Raw genomic sequence first — 24,182 nt, forward strand, 5'->3', positions numbered from 1 at the left:
AAAGGGGTTTGCCCGGTGAAAATGGGATACTTGGCAGCTATGGACTGGACCTGATGGTCAGGGGCCCCTTTACCTTTACCTTTACCCACTAATGACTTCCCCCAAAGAACCCTGGGCATGGTAATTTGATAAGGGTGTTGAGCATTCTCCTAGGAACATGAGCATTCATGGGGGGGGGGGGGTGTTCCTCCCGCAGATGAACCATAATCTCCAATTCTCTAGCCTTAATTTTTTTTTTTTTAAAGAGCAAGTATCTAGCATTTGTCGAACCTGAGATACGGGGCAAAAATGTACAGCTACTATTCTTACTTTTTTGGTGAGAACCGAGCCTGCTTCTTCCACCCGTGGAAAAATTGCTTGAGAACCCCATGCCTGGGAAGAAATAACTCTATTCAATCAATAGCTACAAAGACTTTAGCAATGGGGGAAACAGATACTGGGCAAAGTCTGGAAAAAGAGACCGTGTAAAACTTTTAATCCGAACGAGGCCTGTATCTTTCTAAGTGAGATACATGCTTCTGCCACAGAAATCCCAAGGGTGTGCTTAACATAAACAATAAGTGATGGTCCATGAGATCATAGATGGGTCATATGGTCCTATGTGGATTGTGTGTCCTGCCCTTGCATGCAACGATCATCAACAGATTGCTTTGAGAGACACTTCTGTGAGTGCACCCCCGCCAGATCCTTCTCTATTTATGATATTTCTATTGCAGCCTTAAATTTTCCTCTCCCTTGCTGCTTTCCCTGAAACCAGCAAGATGTTCCTGTCCTTAGGCTTGCCGCCTGCTCATCCACCACAGATTGCACAACCAGACCCATTTGTCAGTCCGTCTTGCTTTGCCTTCGCCCGCTCCTAATTCTGTTTCCTCTGCAAACCTGCTTTGTTGTCAACAACTCCCTCCCTTTCTCCACTGGTCTGTCAATGCTTGTTGGAACTTAAAAGCCATGGAAACTCTTTTTGTAAGTGTGCAAAAAAAGAAAGAAACAATCAATTAGCAAACAATTTCAATTTATTTTGTCTTGCGTACACTTCAGCAATAGCTGCATGCTCTGTGACTACATTTCCAAGTGACCAAAATTCCCTGTGGCCTGTTTGTTTGTTTTTGTCCTGCAATGTTGAATGTATGGATCTCTCTACTCGAGACCCTGACAAGCATATTGGGGAGAGGGGGGTATCCTTCCCTCCTGGGGAGTTGCCCTTTCTGTCCTAAACCAATCTCCCTACACAGTGGAACCTTTGTTCTCAAACAGCTTAGTTGATGAACAAATTGGCTCCTGAAGGCCGAAACCCTGGAAGTAAGTGTTCCAGTTTTTTAACGTTTTTCAGAAGCCGAACGTCTGACGCAGTTTCCGCTTGAGTGCAGGAAGCTCCTGCAGCCAATTGGAAGCCATGCCTTGGTTTTCAAACGTTTCGGGTGTTGAACGGATTTCCAGAAGGGATTAAGTCTGAGAACCAAGGTACCACTGTATCCGTTGTCCTGTGGGGTGAAGCAACCTCTAGTTTGCAACACATGGTTTTATAAGCCATCTTTTCGACTGTGTACCTCCCTCTTAATGTGCTTTGTCTTCCCTCCCTTCTCCGAGAAGAAGAACTGAAGACCAGAGAAAATGGAACCGTTCTCGGGCAGTCACCACCCATCCTTGCCGGGACTGCAACTCCCAACAGTCCCCACCACCTTGGCTGCGTTGCCTGAAGCGGATGGGACCTGGAGCCCAACATCACCTGTCTTAGCCCGGCACACATTACAATGTTAGCCACACAAGTCACCTGTACCCTGTAGTTTCTTGAGAAATGCTGCTGTTTGGTGTCATTTCCCCTCAAACCGGTTTGCATCCCATTTGAAAACATAAACCGCGTCCACTTCACTTTCAAGCTGAGGTGTGTACATTTGGGACTGCCATCGCACATGCTCAGACGTCAATATTCATGAATAGAGAGTTGTAGGGGGTTTGCATGGGGGGAACAAACAGGTAACGTGCAGCTAGTGAAGACCATCACCCCCACCCCCAGCTGCTGTGCAAATGTGACTTGAAATGGGGAAGAGGAGGAAACAACCTCGCTGTGTCTGAGGCCGCTGATGCGCACATAACCAGAAGCAGTATCTTAAGCCTCTTCTATATTTCCAGCCCTTGAGTTCCTCTCTTCATTCTCAGACCCACAGCTTCCTTTTAATGGCATCGGTGGTTAAGTCATACATATTTTTGTCCCGTCACGTCAACAGATCTTCATCCCTGGCCACAACGCTCCCCGGCGGAGCCTTTTAAACCGCAGTGCATGCGAAAAGCACATTTGCTAGGCCCTCCACAGCCTAGACCCTTAGAACCAGCTCCCCCTCCTCCTGTGAAGGCCTAGGACAGGCATCTCCAAGCTGCGGCCCTCCAGATGTTTTGGCTTACAACTCCCATGATCCCTAGCTAACAGGACCAGTGGTCAGGCATGGTGGGAATTGTAGTCCAAAACATCTGGAGGGCCGAAGTTTGGGGATGCCTGGCCTAGGACATACACAACATTGTACCCTTCAGATGTTGCTCAACTGCATCTCCCAGCATCCTTGCCTCAGAACCCGGCCCACCCATGAGGCAAGCTGAAGCAGCTGCCTCAGGCAGCGGAAGCCTCAAAGTCAGTACCCGCACTGCCTCCACCACACAACCCAGGTAAGGGAGGCCGAGGCGCAGCAGGATGGCACTTTCTCATTTTGCCTCAGGTGGCGAAAGGGGGCAAACGGTTTCTGCCTTGCCCCCACTGACTCTGGTGCCCGGGGCTGATGGGAGTTGGAGTTTCAACATCTGCAGTGCCCTTAGTTCAGTGTTTCCCAACCTTGTGCCTCCAGATGTTTTCGGACTACAATTACCATCATTCCTGACCACTGGTCTTGCTAGCTAGGGATGATGGGAGTTGTAGTCCCAAAACATCTGGAAGCACAAGGTTGGGAAACACTGCCTTAGTTCTCTGTCTCTGCATTAATGGGCGTCAAGAGTGATGGGCAAACCGCTCTGATGAGCCATGAGCTGCAGTCAACGTGGACACTTGTCAGGGAGCCGACAGGCAGAGCAGGTCATTTGCAGTCCAGAGAGAGAGAGAGAGAGAGACGCTTGGTGAATGTGCAGTTAATTTCTTAAGAAAGGGAAAGCAAAGAAAGCGCAGAGATTTCTAAAGGTGGTTCTTGTCTTAATGAAGCAGTTGTTTGGATGGGCTTGTAGCCCCCTCCCCTTCACTCCCTAGCCCACTGTGTCAGGCCCCTCTCTCTGTGATCTTTTGCCACAGCGAGCTCCAATGGACTCCCTGTGTGTCTGCCTGATTTGCCGCTCAGCAACATGCAATAAACGTCTCGTTCTAGGATTGTAGGGTGAGGGTGGGGTTGAAAGCTTTCAGCAAAGAAGAGTGGCCCCTAGAGAACTGCAAGGTCCGCCTCCCCTCTGCCATCGCTGTTGGTGCCTACATCCAAACTGGGAAACTCGCTCTTTCCGATCTCTTCGCTGTCCCTCAAGCACCTTTTTTCTAGCACTTCCCAGCTCGTCCCCTCCTCAGAGGTGTGTCCCATGTCCCACCACCAGGCCCAGATTCAAACTCCTCTTCCTCCGCACCTTCCCTGGAGAGCTCTTGGTTGGGCAGATTCCGCCATTCGTCCTCATCCAGCCAGTCCCTGACACATTTGCCTGCACAAAAGCCACCCAACATCTCAACTGGGAATGACAGAAATCCAATGTTCACTAATGACAGAGAATGTTTCTTTTGCAAGTGCCTAGTCAAGTAGCTTCCACCTTCCCTCTAGAGTCCAGACCAGGGGTCAGCAAGCTAAGGCCCATGGGCCACAAGCGGCCCACGGGGGTCATTTAACCGGCCCACGAGCCACCCACGAGCCGAGCCGCCCGCTCGGTGAGTCCCTGCCCGCTGCGCTAAACCGGCACAGTGTGGCACAGGGACTTGCTTTCGCAGTGCCGGAAATCGCGTCTGCGCAGACACAGACACCGGAAATCGTGGGCGGGCATGCGATCCTCCCCATGGAGGGATCTCTGCTGGAGTGAACCGGCCCAGGCAAGGTAAACCTTGCCAACCCCTGGTCTAGACCATGAAATCCAAAGAGCGCCACCAGCTGGCAGCGCAATGTACCTAGCCTCCTCCAAAGCACTTTGCAGATGCTTTTCTCAACGCAGGGAGCTAAGCTTTCATTCATTTATGCTGAATTCCCCCCCCCTCCTAATGCTCAACTTTTCCTTTGCACGTATATCACAGAACTGGCTTTAAAATCAAAATAGCAGTATAACGATGATGCTATGGAAATATAAGAGTATCCACACATGGGATACTCGGGACAGGCAGAGCGGATGCATCGCAGTGTTGCACTAAAACTGAGACGGTGTTAAGTGATGGCGTTGATGACGATGAGGCAATCGTTGCTTCGGAAACAGCTGTTGCGGGTTGCAATCCTGTGCGTGCCAAATCGGAACTCGGCCCCTTGGCGTTCAGCGGGACAAACGCCCGCCTAAGTGTGTATAGGATTGCACACACTTAGACATGCACAGCTGTTGCACAGACCTTGTAGAGGAGAAGGAGATAGAGGAACCACAGCAGATATTTAACCCTACGTCTCTGTGTTCCAATCAATTGAGGTGATGGAGATGATCTGATATTCTTAAATGTCCCCCTCCTAGCTATTACTTCAGCCTGGCTAGCACAAAGTGGGTTGGGAGGGAAATAGGGCTGTGGATATGCCAACACACCAACTTCCACCCAAGTTTCCTTCTATGAGGCCAAGGACAGTCAGTTTTCTGTACGCAGTTCACCAGATCTCACATTTTAAGTATCTGCATTTAAAAAAAAAATCTCCAGCATCCATTCTGCTTCCTTCATGGCAAAGGCTCCACATAGTTCCCTGGGAACAATCCCTTTGCATCACTAGTCACCCCCTCACACCAGCCATCCGAGTATCTTCGTGTCACGTAAATAACATTCCCCTCTGCGAACGAGAGTTCTTGTTCCTGCTGCTGAGTATAAGGGTAGAGAGTCACCACTGAAGGTAAAGGGGAAGAGAAGGAGGAAAGGAGGTCAGCAATAAAAAGCAAAAACAAACAAACAAAAAGCAAAAACAAACAAACAAACATAAACAGTCCTGCCCACTCACCCACCCACCCAAACGCATTTACGGAAGGAAGGGAACCTGGGAATGGTAATTTGGAGATCCTCCGGTCAATAGGATACATATCACCCACGGCATTCACTGAATGGCATAAACAGCAGAGGCTTAGTGCTGTTGAGGAATGCGGGTAGAAAGCTCTCACCCATGGGCCTAGTCCCATACCGGGAAGTTCTGCCGTGGCCCTGTGCAAATTAACAGGAGCTCCACAAGAAAACTAATCAGATCAATGGATACCGTATTTTTTTGCTCCATAAGACAGACTTTTTTTCCTCCTAAAAAGTAAGAGGAAATGTCTGTGTGTCTTATGGAGCGAATGTGTGGTCCCTGGAGCCGAATTGCCCAGGGGCGAAAGGCAGAATCATGATCTGTGGGGTATGCCAATAATCACAATGCAGGAAAACCCGTGAAGTCAGCCCCTACACAGTTCCATCCTTATTTCAGACCTTGTGATATATCAGTATATCACAATGTTTAGCTGGTGATATATCACAATGTGGAAAACCAGATATTGCCCAGCCCTACTGCTGAATAGGTCAAAGGATTACAGGTAAGTGTGTGCACAGCAGATGGTTTCAGGTGGTTTAGACCCCCCCCCCCCAAACATATCAATGTTCATTGTCAGAATGCAAACCAAATCCCCTGGTGGCCAACTCCAGGAGTTTTCTTGTCTTTAGCAAGGTACCTTTATCCAGATAGGTGTCGGGGGCCCATGGCAATTTTTCCGGGGGTGGCGGAGGGGGAAGGAGCGGAGGCACCAGCTGCTCCAAAGTAGAGGCATCCAGCGGTGGAGGGGTCATTGGAAAATCAAGGTCTGCAAGCAAACACACACACGTGCTACTGTCTCTTTCACAAACAAAGAAAATCAAAAATGCGTTCCTGTGTGCTTGGCCTTCCGTGCCTGCTTGCCATAATGGGGAGAGAAGTGCATTGAAACGGCATCACGCTCAGTCGGAGGAATATGCTTAGTGAAGTGAAATGTAGCTGGGTTCCCACGAGGCAAGACATAGCGATAACAGCAAGAACCCTTTTTATTGAACTACATAACTGGGAAACAGGGGCAAAGCAACTGCTTATATACATTCCTGAAAGCCTGGGCCACTCCCACTCCCAATGCGATTGGCTGTCTAAACTTCCAAGCTGCAAATCACCACAAGAGTTTAAGGACCAATGGCAGAGGCCCAAATCCTGAAATGTTCTTTGAATGGACACCATGTATCAAATCAGAACACAGGAGCTCAGAATCCTTAGTCCCGACTCAAGCTCAGGCAAACAGAGACCACTGAATACATAACATTTAGCATTTCAGATCACACCGTGACCAACCAAAGGACTCTGGGAAGCAGAACAGGGATGCAATAGGACTCCCCTATTCATTCCCCCGGCAACTACTGCCTCTGCCTGAACTAGGATGTCCTCGAAAGCGTACTCAGGTATGTGGGTTCTGAAGCCAATTCCACAGCCCTGCACTGGTGGGGTATATAAAGCCAGGCATGCAATTACCCCAGCTAATTTTGAGTTCAGTTTTGTTCTGGCTTTGAAAAAGAAGGAGGAGGAAGCCTTACCTGGGGTGACATCGCTGACTGCAAAAGGTGGTGGCGGTGGCAATAGATCTTCTGGAAGAGGAGGGGGAAGAACATCACTTGCCTCTGCCGGTGGAGGGAAAGGCGAGAGCGTAGGCGGTGGAGGTGGAGGTGGTTCAGCAGGTGCGATCATACCAGTCTTCTCCATAGCTTCTGTGGGGCTGCAATGATATTCAAAGAAGGAAGATTAAGGTGAATGCAAGGTACGCTGCCCCTGGGCAGGGATGGGGAAGCTGTTGGCCTTGTGGATGTTGTTGGACTACAGCTCCCATCATCATTGATTATTGCCCATGCTGGCTGGGGCTGATGCCCCAGGTCCTTTCCTAGTGGAGGGTCGGCACAGAAGAAACCTGAGCTGATGATACAAGAAGGAAAGACCATTTCTTGATGCTAGAGGGGGGGGGAGGCTGAACTAGATGCTTTCTCCCTGCTGGGCTCAGGTGGATTTTTACTTTCATCGCTGCCCTGTAGATGTTGCAAAGGGGAATGTTTTAAAATGGCACCTCCATCCCAGCAGTCTCAGACGGTTCAGCTGCAGGCTTCCATTGCCTTATGTTGTGGAGCAGGATTAAGAGCATCATTTTGTGGAACCCAAACAAAGCTAAGAAGGCCTGAGATGCAAGTTATTTCACCATCTGTTGTCTGGAGCCGTGGCTGAGAGGTAGAGCATCATGCTTTGCACACCAAAGGTCCCTGGTTCAATCCCCAGGCAGGACTCCCAGCTTAAAAAACCTAGAGAACTGCAACCAGCCAGTGTAGACAAATACTAAGCTCGGTGGGCCAGTGGTACAGCTAGGTATAAGACAGCTTGCTTGCCTTGGAAGGAAACGAGCTGGTGAGAAGCCCAAATCTGCAGCTGCCCTCCCCTGAGCAGAGAGGAGCAGGTTGGAATAGGAGCTAGATTCCGAGTTCCCAGCTCTGAACTTCATAGAACCTGTAGAGATGGAAGGGACACCGAGGGTCATCTAGTCCAGGAATCCTGCCCACACCCGTCCCTGTGTGGGTTCAAACCACCAACCTGGGTTCACAGCCTGGGTTCACAGCCACACACTGACCAGGGTTAGGGTGGATGAAAGCACATTGTGGGTGGTTGTATTATCACCCACAATAATACAACCACCAGACTTAACATGGACACTGGTACCAGAGCCTGCAATAAACCCAGATGCCAACTTTGCTGCCACATACACCCGGACAACATCATTACTGGCCCCAACAACATCCAACATACCATCTCAGGACTATTTAATTGCCCATCTTCTAACATTGTGTATGCCATCAAATGCCAACAGTGCCCTTCAGCTCTCTATGTTGGACAAACAGGCCAAACCCTACGCCAAAGGATAAATGGACATAAATCTGACATCAGGAACCACAAGACAGAGAAACCAGTAGGAGAACACTTCAATCTCCCAGGACATTCTATACAAGATCTCAAAGCAGCTGTTTTATTACAGAAAAATTTCAGGAACAGACTGGAAAGAGAAGTTTCTGAATTGGAACTCATTACCAAGCTTAAAACCATGGAGCCACCTGGGATGAATAAAGACATCGGATTCTTATCTCATTATCATAGCTGCCAAGTTTTCCCTTTTCTCACGAGGAAGCCTATTCAGCATAATGGAAAATCCCTTAAAAAAAGGGATAACTTGGCAGCTATGCATTATGCATGATCAAGCTTTCTTTAGCGCCTCAGCCCTTGTCCCCCCCCCCCGGACCAATTGCAGTCATCAGCAGTTGTTAACAGCCATCTACAGGTTTACCACTCCCATCAGCCCATCACCCATTCCCATCACCCCCACCCCCACCCTCTGAATATACATAAGGGTTTGGTGGATTCTGTTTCAGTGTATCTGACAAAGTGTGCATGCACACGAAAGCTCATACCAAAATAAAAACTTAGTTGGTCTTTAAGGTGCTACTGAAGGAATTTTTTTATTTTGCTTCGACTCAGACCAACACGGCTACCTACCTGTAACCAGATGAGGAGGGTTTGCCATCTGGGACAACTGGTGGCCGTATTGGTTCTGGAATCCGTTGACTTCTCCTAAAAAAAACAAAAAGAAGTTTGAGTTGAATGCTTATCTTGACCTTCCTCTCTTACCTACTTTGCTTTTGCTTATGAAGCATGTTGTCCTCCATCAGTGGACCTCCTTCTCTGCCAGCAGACAGGTTAGGATTGCAGGCAAAACCAGCCTTTCCCAACCTGGCACACTTTAGATGTTTTGGACTTCAAGTCCCATCAGCCCGAGCCAGCTGTTTGGGGCTGATGGGAGTTGTAGTCCAAAACAGCTGGACTGCAAAACACCTAATGGAAAGAGTTTCAGTTCCAGTTGTGTTGGGAAGGGGAGGAAGGCGATAGTGAAGGGCAATTTTTGAGAAGAAATCTTGGCTGCGCTAGAAGGCAAACTAGGACTTCATGCCTCTACTTGATGCAACCTCACCTAAGGCTCCCAGATGACTGCCCTGATGATGTCACATTTCCTCGCCGGCAGAGAGTCCCTGTTTTGGCCAGCTGTGTGCCATGATCCTAAGAGAGAGAGAGAGAGATCAGAAGGGAAAGAGCTGTATGAAAGAGAGAAAACCCATGCTAGTATTCTTCAAGGCAGGGCTGCTTTTTCAGCAGAGGATTAACCTGTTGTCAGTCACCTTCCCCTCTGGCCACTGACTTGGGTGGAAATACAGCTTCTGAACCACTTACAAGGACAGTCCCACATAAGGCATGTTAACAGTAGTAGTCAAGGCCGCTTTAGGTTACCAATGCATGCAAAGGCGTAACAATTTGGCAGCTGGTGCTCTAGCGCTGCTGCAATGTTCTAATCGACAGAGATAAAGATTTACGTCCGTTCTAAAAGCGTTTCTCCACTGAATTTGAAAAGTGCTCTCACTATAGCAAAAGCTCCTCAGGTGTGGAAGCAGCCTCAGTTCTCTGCCTGTGTGTGAGCTTTCCTCTGTTGATGTACATAGGAAGTTGAATTATCCTTAGTCAAACCGTTGATCCATCTAGCTCAGTACAGGACCCCTGGACAGTAAAGTCCAATCAAAGGCAACTATAGGCTTGTGGTGCTCATCTCGCTTTCAGGCCGAGGAAGCCAGTGTTTGTCCACAGACAGCTTTCCGGGTCATGTGGCCAGCATGACTAAACCGCTCCTGGCACAACGGGACACCGTGACAGAAACCAGAGCACACAGAAACACCGTTTACCTTCCCGCTGCAGCGGTACCTATTTATCTACTTGCACTGGCGTGCTTTCAAACTGGCTGGGACTGAGCAACAGGAGCTCACCCCATCACGGGGTTCGAACCGCCGGCCTTCTGATCGGCAAGCTCCGTGGCTTAGACCACAGCACCACCTGCTCCTCAGTATTGTGCACCGACTGCCAGCAGTGGCTCTCCAGGTTGTCAGCCAGGGATGCTGGGGATTGAATCCAAGACCTGGGAAGCAGAGGCTCTCCCCCTGAGTTACAGCCCTCGCTTGCCCCATCCTGCAACCGAAGCTCACGCTCCAGGCCTACTTAGGTCTCTCGCTGTCATCTGACATGTTTCTGCAGGGCTTCTGCACCTGTTTTTTGAGAAAGGGAGGGCTTTTCCTTTCCAGTCTTCCGGACTTAGCATCAAAAGGCCAAGCTTGAAAGCCTCCCTTCCACGGGAGCGCACCTTTTCGTGAAACTGGGTCATGCGCCTTGGGGGGCCCCTCAGTCACTGAGCCAAATCTGCGTGCCAACAAAGGCACGCAGCCGAAGTGGCGCAAGGCCCCTGCTGTGGCAGCAGCCCCAGCTGCGGAGAGAACGCTGCTGGGGAAGCAGACGCCAGTGTGGGAACCGAGAGCTCGGCAAATCTTTGCCTCATCAGTTTCAGGCCCTTGTGGTTGAGATCGGTCTCGATGGCTGGCCGCAGCTGACAGCACAATTCTCCTTTTTCTCTTTATGAGAGAGCACCCAGCGGGGAAGGAAGAGAGAAGCGCTTAAATTTAACTCGCAGGCGTCCTTATGTAGCTGTGACTTCTCCGTTTGCTGCAGGCTGAATTCAGAATGATATTATTGCTCCGGGGTGGTGTGGAGAGAAGTGTTTGAGACATGTGAAAGTGTGTGGGTGCTTTGTCATCCCCTTTCTTAAATTAAAGAAAGGTCCTTTATTTGGCAATACGGCATTTGGGTCATATCCCCACACCATACGGTTAAAGCGTACCACTTGAAACCGTCATGGCTTCCCCCCCAAAGGATTCTGGGAAAGACAGTTCATTAAGGGTGCTGGGAGTTTTTAGGAGACCCTCCACAATTCCCAGCATCCTTTGGGAGAAGCCATAGCTCTTCAAGTAGGATAAGAGTACCGTACTTTGAATGTGTGCCATGGATGTGAATTGTCATCCTCTTTTAAAAAAAGGGATCCCTCCCTTAAAATAAATAGCAGATGATGTCCAGATGGAAACTCCATTCTAAGACTCGGTTTCTCCTCCTTCAGAAGCTGCCATCCGCATATTTTCTTTTCTTTTTAATTTTTTAAATATTTTTTTAAATTTTTTAATATTTTATTTTGAGCTTAAACGTCACATTCTGTCACTCAGCAGTTATACCCAATTCTACCATATTTTTCAATATTTTCTCAGCCATCGCGAGGGTGAGAAACTTGTGTTCAGGAAGTCGACGTCATGCAGAACTCACATGAGCCGTGAGTACACTTTGTCCTTAATTAAGTCTCACCGAAAGTGATACTAGTTACTTGTGACTATTCTATCTGCCATTAATTTCAATATAACCTTTTGGGATTAAATCTTTTTGGATTTGGGACGTTGCTTTGCTTTGTTTTGTTTTTTGACTACCAATAAAGATATTGCTGTCTGAGTGCTCTCTTTCTAATCTTTTTTTTTTTTAAAGGAAGAAAGCAATTGCTCAGTGGTTCATCAAAAGACGTACATTTTCCACAGAGGAAGTGCATGGAGACTCACTGTCTGTTACTGAGTTTCGGTCTCTAGATAAGTCATCAAATCTTCGTGTTAGGCCAAACACCACCTTCTCATTTTGAGTCTGAAGCAAACCGCACACTGTACAGCAAGTATTACCACAGCCAGACCTATGAATAAAACTAATGATATATTCATTTTCTTGTTTGCTTCCTTCTGCCGTTGATGCTGCCCAGTAATTCTAGTGGCGATGTGATCTCCCAGGATGCCCATCTCTAAGTGTCAGCAGTTGCTCAGGAATTCCCTGGCTCTGTGATAAGTCCAGAGGGTTTTTTGCATGGTGTTAATAGGAGCGATGGCATATATATTTTCTCCACATTTTGCTTCAGGGTACACCAGCTGACTTATATGGCTGGTATGCGGACGGGGGTGGCGCTGTGATCTAAACCACTGAGCCTCTCTTGGGCTTGCCGGTCAGAAGGCTGGTGGTTCGAATCCCCACGACGGAGTGAGTTCCTGTTGCTCCGTCCCAGCTCCTGCCAACCTAGCACTTCGAAAGCACCCCAGTGCAAGTAAATAAATAGGTACCGCTACGGCGGGAAGGTAAACGGCGTTTCCGTGCGCTCTGATTTCCATCGCAGTGTTCTGTTGCGCCAGAAGTGGTTAAGTCATGCTGGCCACATGACCCGGAAAGCTGTCTGTGGACAAACGCTGGCTCCCTCGGCCTGAAAGTGAGATGAGCGCCACAACCCCAGAGTCGCCTTTGACTGGACTTAACCTTCCAGAGATCCTTTATGGCAGGCAGCAAGATGTGAAGCAAGACAATGGCTTGGGATAGTTCCTATCCACAATTTAAAACCAGTGCTAGATTTTGGTAGTTTGCTATATTAATTCTCAAGGTATTTAGATGCTCTGGTGTTTAATAATAATAATAATAATAATAATAATAATAATAATAATAATAATTTATTATTTATACCCCGCCCATCTGGCTGGGTTTCCCCAGCCACTCTGGGCGGCTTCCAACAGAAAAATGAAATAAAATAATCTATTAAACATTAAAAGCCTCCCTAAACAGGGCTGCCTTCAGTTATTTTAAATACACACACACGGGTGTTAAAGCCAGTGTGGTGTGGTAGCTTGAGTGTTGGTCTGGGAACTGGGAAACCCAGGGTCCAATCCCCACTGACTGGGAGAACCAGTCACTGCCTCTCAGGATAGCCCATCTCACAGGGTTGTTGTGAGAATAAAATGATGAGCAGGTGGAACCACATGCCCCCTTGAGCTCCCGGGAAGAAAGGCAGGAAAGAAATGCAACAACAATAAAGCAACAACTGTCTTTATCAGATGTGCGATCTGAAGTATGCAAAAAGATTTGGTTTTTTGTTGAATTTATATCCTGCCCTTCCTCTCAAAGGAGCCATTTATATTCTTTCTGTCAAGGTAGGATCTAGCCTAGGGACACGGGTGGCGCTGTGGTCTAAACCACAGAGCCGAGGGCTTGCCAATCAGAAGGTTGGCGGTTCAAATCCCCGCGACGGGGTGAGCTCCCGTTGCTCTGTCCCAACTCCTGCCCACCTAGCACTTCAAAAGCACATCAAGTGCAAGTAGATAAATAGGTACCGCTCCGGCGGGAAGGTAAACAGTGTTTCCATGCGCTGCTCTGGTTCGCCAGAAGCGGCTTAGTCATGCTGGCCACATGAGCTGGAAGCTGTCTGCGGACAAACGCCGGCTCCCTCGGCCTATAGAGCGAGATGAACGCTGCAACCCCAGAGTCATCCGCGACTGGACCTAATGGTCAGGGGTACCTTTACCTTTACCTTTAGGATCTAGCCTGCCAATACTCCTATGCTAACAGGTAGAAATTCAATAGATGGCATGGAAGACGACTACAGCTAGGGGAGCAAAGGAGGGCATGCCCAGTTCTTACCTTTATCCCATGGCCAATATTATCCAAACTGTTGAAGTTCAGCGGTTTCCTGTAATACGTCTCCAGGGGCTCCACGTGGCTTGGGGAGATGATTTTCTGTTGGTGCGGAAATCTCTTGCAAACAGAAAGGGCCCCGATCTCCCGGCGGGACACTTTCTCCATGTGCATCTCCACCACCTGAGGCAGAAGACACGGTGAGGGAAGGAGGGCACAGCTAGGTCAGGAACCATTTGCAGGAGCTGGTTTAATTGTATTTCTAGTCAACACACAAACTGGCAGCACCCTACCATTTTGGGGGGACGGGACAGGGGGCCAAGCCCACTGCCCAGGGAAGCCATATTTGGCTCCTCCTCTCCCACAACTGACTCCTCATTGGCCCTCCCTCCTGGTCACGGTATCCTGTATATTCGTGGTGCGCACAGTTCTGTCCGATCCCTGCCCTTCAATATCTGTCGCCTGAGGCAGCCGCCTCACACTGTCTAATAGTACAGCCAGCTTCAGTCATCTGGGTTTTCTACCCTCAAGCACCAAAATATGGGCTTGGAGTGTGGGGTTTGTAGGTGTAGTCCCCAACATGTCACTGAGGCAGAAGTAATGCATTGTGGTGGATTTATAATGAGCCATCCACATTTCACTCCGCTTTATTAGCTGTTCTACGAAGGTTCGCCGACGTTATTGCATAATGGCCGTCTGGAGGGACAAGCATGAAGCAAGCTTGTTTTCTCCTGCTCTGGAGAGTAGGATTCGAACCAATGGATTCAAGTTTTCAAAAAAATTATTATTCAGTTATTATTATTTGTTAATTTAGTTTGTATACCCGCAAGTCTCAGGGCAGTTCACAGATTCCGACTAAACATCAGCCTTCCTTGGAGGTTTTTAAGCTGAGGTTGAATGCTTTAGCTGAGATTCCTGCATTGCAGGGGGTTGGGATATATGACCCTTCAAACTCTACAATTCTATTATTCTATTCCCCCCCCAAAGAATCCTGGGAACTGTAGTTTACACCAAACTACAGTTCCCAAGATTCTTAGGGGGTAGTTGTGCACTTTAAATGTATGGGGTTTATGTCTGCAGCATACCACCAGGGCTGCTGGTGGTAAGGAAGTATCCCCACCTCGATGTATAGATGGTACATTACACCAGTTAAATTAGCAAAAATGTATAAAGTAGATAACAAATGTTGGAAATGTAAGGATAAGGAACGTACCTTTTACCATATGTGGTGAGAATGTAAGAAAGTGAAAAGCTTTTGGGATATGATATACAATGAACTTAAGAAAATGTTGAAATATACATTTGTTTAAAAACCAGAAGCTTTTTTACTAGGAATTACAGGTACTGGAATTAAGAAGCAAGATATAAAACGTTTCCAATATGCAGTAACTGCAGCAAGAATACTAATCGCACAAAAATGGAAGAATTACTGACAAAAGAAGAATGCACAGCGAAATTGATGGAGTATGCAGAAATTGGACAAGATGACGGGAAGAATCCGAGAACAGTGGGATCAGAAGTTCATCAAAGATTAGACTAAATTTATAGACTATTTGAAAGACAGTTGCATTCAAGGGACTACGTTGGTAGGACTGCAAGTAGCTTTGTAAGATAAAAAAGAAAAGTCATTGTAATTTGGATTTTAGTGATTAATTTTTTGTATTAATTTAAATAAATGATTGATAAGTGAAGTATATATGTTAGGTATAAATGTTAGAAGATCATTAGAAGGGGTTGAAGGAAGTCAAGGTGTAAAGCCAAAGAGAAAAATACGGAAAATCATGAGTGGAATTTGAATATTGTAATGTTAAAAATTAATAAAATATTATATGGCAAAGAAAAAGGAAGTACCCCCACTTCAAGGGCACATTTATTCATTCATAAAGAGTGCCAAATAAATTCAGTTTGCATCTCCCAGCCCTTGGTCAGGTTCAGTTAGAAGTTCATTCCCACTGAGTTTGATTAGAGTTGTTGGCTTGCGACTATGAGTGCTTCCACTTCAAACCGGACCTCGGACATAAACTCATAAACTCTCTTGCTGTCTTGGCTTCCCGAAACAGCGTACAGTATCACTTGGCAACGAGAAGATGGACAGCGTGCCTTGCTGTGAAGAAATGCACCAGGCAAGGCAAGCAGATGGAGAATGTAGTTTAACACGCAATTCCCAAGGTGTTTGCGTCAAAATATACTGCGCGAGGGGAAGTTGCAATAAAACTACACAGCAGTTATAAGTGGGCACGGGATAGCATTCCTTCCTAAAAGCCCCTTTGCAGGACGACTGTGTCTCCATGCTTGATTTCCAGCGACATTTCAGGGGACTTAAGGTGAGGCTCCAAACTAGTTCAGGGGCTGAGCCCTGGTTCAGATTAACCTTTTGCCCTAGTGAAGCAGGACATCCTATCTAAAGCGAGGGTGGCTGTTGCCTGTTAATCTCTTCTTGGCATAAAGTGATGAGGAAAGACTCGGTAACCTCTTACAGTACAACAACATCCACAGTCATGAGTCTGTTGAAGAAGACAACAGCAGACAGGGCTCTTGCAGAAGACCTGTTCATCGAGCATCTGTCCTTATTTGCAGGGAAATCTGACGACATTGGCTATTTGACGAGCCTTCATTCCAATTTGTTTGTGGGGTGTTTGGATGATCATTAAGTCAAAGTGAGGGTTGTGCCAAACTTTCCACTGCATTTCGCCATCCCTTTCCTTATTGCCAGAAGTCAGATATTTGAGGGAAGCAGGTTTGTTGCGGTCAATTTATAATTGCACGACATGCAATTTGTTGGGATGTGATTGAATCCCACCTGAAAACAGCAACAGCCTGGAAGCACCCAGAGGCCTTTAAGGCAGGTGAGGGGCAGAATGCAGATTGGAATCTACTGGTAGATCTCTGGATTATCTTCGGTAGATCAGCAAGGGTTTCTGACTCCCAGTTATTCAACAAGAAGGTTACTTTTCCCACCTTAATTAGATGACTGAAATGAAGAAAGCTAACCAGCGGTGCCGCTGTGGGTTAAACCACAGAGCCTGGGGCTTGCTGATCAGAAGGTCGGCGGTTCGAATCCCCACAACGGGGTGAGCTCCCGTTGCTCGGTCCCAGCTCCTGCCAACCTAGCAGTTCGAAAGCACGTCAAAGTGCAAGTAGATAAATAGGGACCGCTACAGCGGGAAGGTAAACGGCGTTTCCGTGTGCTGCTCTGGTTCGCCAGAAGCGGCTTTGTCATTCTGGCCACATGACCTGGAAGCTATACGCCGGTTCCCTCGGCCAATAATGCGAGATGAGCGCGCAACCCCAGAGTCGGTCACGGCTGGACCTAATGGTCAGGGGTCCTTTTACCTTTACCTTAACCAGTGGTAGACTTTTGTGTGAAAGCTTGTGAGCCCAGTTGAATTCTGGTACTAAAAACAGTCTCCTAGCCTCACACTGTTCCAAGGCACCTTGGACACTGGAAGCTGCCATAAATTGACTCATTGACTCATCATTCCCAGACAGGGTTTTCTCCCAGCCCTGCCAGGGATTGAACCCGAGACCTTCCTCATCCCAAGCAGATGATCTGCCACTAAGCTACAGCCCTTCCCTCATTATATCTACTATCAGGGCCAGTCCACTCATCAGGCGAGGCGAGGCGAGGCGAGGCAAGCGCCTCAGGTGACAGGATCCACAGGGAACAATTCCACTGAAGAAGATAACCATGGTTACCCAGACCTAGTTGCTGGTAGCAAAGGACCCCGCTACCCCCTAATGGTTCAAGCTTCAAGAACCCAAAAACGTAGGTCCACCACTGGTCTAAGTCATCTTCTTATGTTCCTCTGTCAACGGTGAAATTTGAACCAGGGTTAACCAGCACACAGCTCACCCTCTTATTCTCTGTGCTATGCCAGCACACTCTGCCTCTCAAAAAGCTCACCCTACCTTTCCTTGCTACACGGTATTTGGGGAGCTCATCAGCACATCATGGTGCATATGCTCAGAAGAAACTCCCCCTCTGGACGAGAGAGACCTTCAGGCGCAGAGGAAAACCAGAGGTGGTAAGTGCACGATTTTTGGCAACGTGTGTTCTAGGATCCAGCAGCAGGAAGCGCCGATTATTAAGCAGAAGGCAAACAGTTATTCCTCACCATTCCCCTCCACACCTCCCTCTTGCACTGAGCTAAAAGTGGATTTCATAAAAGTGTTTGGAGATACCAAACGGGTGACACGACAGAGGTGATTAATCCATTCCACGGATGTTTCCTGATCCATTATGTTTTTATTCTCTGGGAAACAGGAAAGCCGTCAAGCAACAGGAAGGGGAATCCGATGTCCAAGAACATTGTGTATGCCTCCCTATATTCCAGTACGAAGGGAAGGCAACAGGGAGGGGGGATCTCTTTCGGCTGGTTTGTAGCCAGGGCTCAGGGGACAAGGCGGGTCTGTCTGCTTTGGAACTTTTAAACAGTGACACTGCAAGGAACACACCAAAAAGGCTGGGCAGCACAGAGCAACCCTGCATGGCCAAGGGGCCGGAGCACCTGCCCTGTGAAGACGGGTTACAAAAGATTCCCACATTGCAGGGGGTTGGGCTGGATGACCCTCGTGGTCCCTTCCAGTCTTACAATTCTACGGTGGAAAGAATTTGTTTCGAATGCGCTTTAGTGGAGCAGCGTGTGTATGGTCCCCCAAATAAAACTGATTAAAAAAAAAACGCATCTCATCCCCCAGGAAGCAGTTTAAGCAGACAAAACAAAGACATAACAAAGCAGCCAGGGTCCCGATTCCAATCACAGAGGGCTACCAACCAGAAAAGCAGGTTCCGGGGCAAATAAAGACCTCCCACTGCACCTCTTCGTGTTGTCTTCTTCTCACCTGTGCGATGGAGCAGACTTTGGCTTCCACCTGCCGGACTTCAGCCAGCTGCAAGTCCATCGTTTTGAGGATGTCGCTAGCCAGGTTGCTGATTTGGTAAGCCACGCTGGCTAATGACTGGGTTGCAAAAGCCATGGTTTCCTCTAGGGCTTTGCGCTTGTCCTTTGCCTAAGATGTTTATGAAAACAGAGGGAGGAGAAGAAGTGAGAACTCTGCCATAAATCAGAACAACTGAATAATTTAAAAAATAAAATAAAAAAATTGTTCTGTGTATACTGCAATGTTCTTTTGTTGCTATGGCCGTTGGCGGATGCAAATGAAGTTTCATTCATTCAACATTCAACTGAATCATGGCAAAAGTGGCTACGATAGCTCTACCTGCTACACCCACTATCGCATCCTGCACGGTCACAGCCACACTACCCATGTGCCTAAAGTGCGATTAAAGCTCTTCCAAAGAATCCTGAAAACATAGCTCGGTTGGTTAGAGCGTGGTGCTGATGAAGCCAAGGTTGCAGGTTCGATCCCCGTATGGGACAGCGGCATATTCCTGTATTGCAGGGGTTTGGACTAGATGATCCTCAGGGTCCCTTCCAAGTCTATGATTCTATGACTATAATATGGGCTTCATATACAGACTGACAGCAGCTCTCCAGTGTTTCAGCCAAGGTTCTTTCCCACCCCTACCAGTGGCCAGGAATTGAATCTGGGATCATCTTCAGCTGAGCTGAAGCTGGGAAGAGAGAAGAGGAGATCAGGGATGTTTATAACTTGTGTGTCCTTGCTTCTCAGTTTGATCCTTTTACGTGGCTTTGTACGTTTTGTGACATTTTATGCATTGTGACTTGCTGTTATTTTTATTATTATTATAGTTTAGTAAGTCTTTATTGCAATTGATAAGTGTAAACTGTTTAAATTATTATTTGCTGATATTTCATTTTACTCTTTACCATTTATATTCTAAGGGTTTATTGAATACTGCTTTATTTGATATAAATTGTTTATTTTAAAATTATTGTGACTTTTTTGTATTGGATCAGATTATTACATGTGTCATCTTTGCTGCCTGTTTTGTTGTTTCTTCACCTTGCAAACCGCCTTGTGCAGGGTTGCCATGTTTTGAAAAGCAAAAAAGAGAACGCTTTGACAGCCATCCAAAGCAAATACCATTTTGGCCCGGATATAAGCCGCACCTGTATATAAGCTGCACCTTTAAAATTGGGGGGGGGGGAGAGAATACCCGAATATAAGGCACTCCCTTAAAATTCCGCAGGCACTCACACCCATTCCGTTTTATCGTATGTCTGTTTCAGCAGCACTATCGCAAAAGCCAATTTTTGTAAGGTCACGAATTTAAGCCACACTTTAAGTTTTCACAGTCAGAATTTGTTTTTGGGGTTTTTTTTGGGGGGGGAGTGAGACTTTGTATTCAGGCCAATACAGTAAATACATTTTGTCCCCAATTTCACCCCTGAAAAGGAGGACGCGTCCTGGAAAAAGAGGACACATGGCACACACAGTGTGGTCACTGGTCACTGCCTTGTGTATAGCAATATAGAAAGGCAGTGTGCAAATCAAAAGTGAACTGAAAGTGAAAATGAGCTGCGATGACCCCCACCCCACCCCAGTAATAAGAAAAAATATGGACCTATTTTCAATGCCATCACATCACTGCTTTCTGTACAGACAGTGGTCTAAATGTCATGGGGGAGTGAATCCAAGTGAGTGGGCCTTGCAGTTTAAGAAGCTGTCTGGATATAATAATCTTCTGGCCAGAGCCAGATTTCGGTTTGACTAGCCCGTAAGCTACTAAAGGTAATGGAACCCTTTATATGTCCATCTGTCCTTTGTCAACAGCAAATTGTCACTGTTTTTTGTGTTGAATATATGCTATATGGTAATTTACGGACCTAATAGGTATCTAAAGCCATTTACATATGTATATGTATTTTATCTGGGACCCAGGTGGCGCTGTGGTTAAACCACTGAGCCCTAGGGCTTGCTGATCAGAAGGTCGGCGGTTCGAATCCCTGTGACGGGGTGAGCTCCCGTTGCTTGGTCCCAGCTCCTGCCAACCTAGCAGTTCGAAAGCACGTCAAAAATGCAAGTAGATAAATAGGAACCGCTACAGCGGGAAGGTAAACGGCGTTTCCATGTGCTGCTCTGGTTTGCCAGAAGCGGCTTTGTCATGCTGGCCACATGACCTGGAAGCTATACGCCGGCTCCCTCGGCCAATAATGTGAGATGAGCACGCAACCCCAGAGTCGGTCACGACTGGACCTAATGGTCAGGGGTCCCTTTACCTTTACCTTTTATGTATTTTATATGTATGTATGTATTTATTTATTTTATATGTATATCTATTTTATCAAAGTAATTGTTGAACTGAAATACAATTAAGAAGAAGTATATTAATAGTGAAATACAATGTTTTAGGGGTTGTTTTTAAAAGTCTGGAACTGATTAACCCGTTTTGCATTACTTTCTATGGGAAAGCGCGCCTTGGTTTTGGAACGCTTTGGTTTTGGAACGGACTTCCGGAACGGATTAAGTTTGAGAACCAAGGTACCACTGTATATAGAAATGAGCAAACCAGTGATATTTTAGGGAGCAGGCTAGCAGGCAGGGCCCATTACTTTCATCATAGTAGCTTACACAACACAAAACACTGTTGCTGTATGTAGGTTTTATTTTATTTGTTTTTTATCTTATATTTTGGAAATGTACATCCAGTTTTTTCTTCTCCTTTAAATTTTTTGGGGGGCTCCAAAAGAGTGGGGCCCTAAGCTATAGCTTGTGTAAAAGGTAAAGGTAAAGGGGCCCCTGACCATCAGGTCCAGTCGTGTCCGACTCTGGGGTTGCGGCGCTCATCTCGCTCTATAGGCCGAGGGAGCCGGTGTTTGTCCGCAGACAGCTTCCAGGTCATGTGGCCAGCATGACAAAGCTGCTTCTGGCGAACCAGAGCAGCGCACGGAAACGCCGTTTACCTTCCCGTTGGAGCGGTCCCTATTTATCTACTTGCACTTTGATGTGCTTTCGAACTGCTAGGTGGACAGGAGCTGGGACCGAGCAACGGGAGCTCACCCCATCGCAGGGATTCGAACCGCCGACCTTCTGATCAGCAAGCCCTAGACTCCGTGGTTTAACCCACAGCGCCACCTGGGTCCCTATGTGTAGCTTATACATAAATCCGGCACTGCTTCTGGCTAATTCCAGCAAGGCTAGAATTAGCCGCCAAAGGCAGAGCAGGATGGTGGCATCTCTGCGTTAACTCAAGAGTTCTCCAAGCTGAATTATCTGTCAGGGATGAGGTGCTCCTACCTCGCAGGATCTTCACAGAGACTTCTGGGAGGGCAGGGCATTGTGAGAGAACCCCAATTCTTCCAGCAGCCAGCTCCCCCAAAGGATGCTCCTCAACATCCATCCTCTGCAATGTTGCCAGGAACTCCAGTGACCACACTGTGCGGGGCTCTTAACACCGCAGTGGCAGCATGCCGGGCAACTCCTGAAACTTTGCTGCCCTGGGCAGCTTGCCACAAGGCCGGCTCTAGGTAGACCCCCGGTGGCGCGGTGCGCCAGGGCACGGCGCGGCAAAGCCGCGTGGAAACCATGCTGCACCCTGCGAGGGCAGGGGCGCCGGAGCGATCTCCGCCCCTCAGCACCAGGGCGCGCGACCTGCTCGAGACTGCCCTGGCTTGCCAAGTCTGCCAGCCTTCCACTGATGCAATGCCCTCTTGCCACTCACCTCCTCATAGTTGCTCTCGCAGTAATCTGCCACTTTGAGAAGGTTGCTGTAGTTGTCCTTCAGGGTTCCCCTCGCGCAGGGGATGGCGTTCTGCAGCAGCTGCTGCAACTCAGACATTTCTCCGCTCCCCACTTCCTTCTTTGAGTGCACGGTTCTCAGCAGCAGACAGGTTTTGAACCTCGCAGCTGGGCTGGGGACTTCTTTTGTACTTGAGCTGCCTCCTGTGGGCAGAGCTGATCCCTCCCCCTCAGCCTTCTTGCCCAGATGTCGCCTCACTGACACCCTGAAATTTATTGCTGCCCTCGCCCAGAAAGCGTGCGTGCGGATTCCTGTACGACACCCGTCTCTGCCCTCCGCCTCTGTACCACAGACAGACACCTCCACTCCGCACAGGAGACTTGAGAAACTGCTCGCATGCCCAGAACAAGGGTCATGAGAATCAACAGAGGAAATCAGAGGCGGAGGACCTGTCAAGAGAGGAAACCATTATTTTTAGAACCATTTTGCTTGACTGATTGCAGAGATCTTGGGAGCAGAGGGTTGGCTTTCACTACTAATAAAGCTGACTGAAATGCCCTGAGATCTACTGAGGGTGGGATATAATAATAATAATAATAATAATAATAATAATAATAATAATAATAATAATAATAATAATACAGTGGTACCTTGGTTCTCAAACTTAATCCGTTCCGGAAGTCCGTTCCAAAACCAAAGCGTTCCAAAACCAAGGCGTGCGCTTTCCCATAGAAAGTAACGCAAAACAGATTAATCCGTTCCGGACTTTTAAAAACAACCCCTAAAACAGCAATTTAACATGAATTTTGCTATCTAACGAGACCATTGATCCATAAAATGAAAGCAATACTATAAAATAAATAAGACAGTATTATAGATGATAGAAAAAATTATTTAAAAAAATTCCTACCTGCATTGATGGCAGTTATTGTTTGGATGGGGGGCTTTTATCCAAAGTCACACAAACAATCAATCAATCAGTAACCGAACTAGGTTCTACACAGTCGCAAAAACAAATTAACCGAAAAAAGCCTCAAAAACGAAAACACAAAATAAATAGCAAAAACAAAAGCGCCCAAGTTAATCCATTCCGGAAGTCCGTTTGACTTCAGAAATGTTCGAAAACCAAGGCACAGCTTTTGATTGGTACAGGCGCCCTGGAAACAATAGCTGACCACTGCATTGGGTGTTCGGCTTCTGAAAAACGTTCGAAAACCGGAATACTTACTTCAGGGTTTTTGGCGTTTGAGAACCAAGGCATTTGAGTACCAAGGCATTTGAGAACCAAGGTATCACTGTAGTAATAATAATAATAATAACGGCTTTTTTTCCAGCTGGAACTCGCTGGAACTCAGTTCCGGCACCTCTCAGGTGGGTGCCATTGCCATTCTAAGAGAACGAAGGAGGTGCTCATGATGGGTTCAGGCACCTCTTTTCTAGAAAAAATAGCACTCATAATAATAATAATAATAATAATAATAGGTGTCTAGATTAGCTTTGGCAGGGGCTGAGCTTCTGTTTTCATAGCACCTGAGATATTGCCTTTTCCCAAGTCACTTAAGAGCATATGTTTCTAGTCCTTAGGAACATCTATCAAGCCCAGTGCTATTACAGGGAGTCAGGGGGCTTGGGCGAAGGAAAGAGGGAGTGGGGTCAATGATTGGTCCTTCAGGACTCTTGGTTGAGCAGACCTCTGTATTCACACATTTGATTCGGTACTACAATGAATCAGATCCACATCTGAGGTCCACTTCTCTTTCAACAACCACCAGGGCCTTTTCTGTAGTGGTGCCAAAATTATGAAACGTCCACCCCGGGTAGATCTGCTAGGTGTCTGATTTTCACTGAGAACTTCTAAGCAACCCCTAGTGCAGCCTTCCCTGGCATGGTACCCTTCAGAGGCTTCTGGACTCCAAGTCCCATCATTCCTGACCATTGACCATGCTGGCTGGGGCTGATGGGAGTTGCAGGCCAAACCATTTGGAGAGCCCCAGGTTGTGGGGTGGCTGTCTTGGTGCATCCCCTTGCTGCTG

The 24,182-nt window shown here is 47.4% G+C and overlaps 1 protein-coding gene across 1 annotated transcript; it reads right to left on the reverse strand.

Moving 5' to 3' along the window:
• Positions 1-172: 172 nt before the first annotated feature.
• On the reverse strand, positions 173-22,492 carry ABI3 (ABI family member 3). The gene is made up of 8 exons (XM_060281428.1): positions 22,132-22,492; positions 18,387-18,554; positions 13,551-13,727; positions 9,166-9,251; positions 8,694-8,768; positions 6,704-6,882; positions 5,824-5,952; positions 173-5,015 (listed from the first exon to the last, which is right to left on the reverse strand). The coding sequence occupies exons 1-8, from the start codon at positions 22,246-22,248 to the stop codon at positions 4,852-4,854; spliced, it is 1,095 nt and encodes a 364-aa protein (XP_060137411.1). The 5' UTR covers positions 22,249-22,492; the 3' UTR covers positions 173-4,851.
• Positions 22,493-24,182: the final 1,690 nt, after the last annotated feature.

The sequence above is a fragment of the Zootoca vivipara genome, chromosome 13, assembly GCF_963506605.1.
Source record: "Zootoca vivipara chromosome 13, rZooViv1.1, whole genome shotgun sequence".
In the NCBI taxonomy this organism is placed as follows: domain Eukaryota; kingdom Metazoa; phylum Chordata; class Lepidosauria; order Squamata; family Lacertidae; genus Zootoca; species Zootoca vivipara.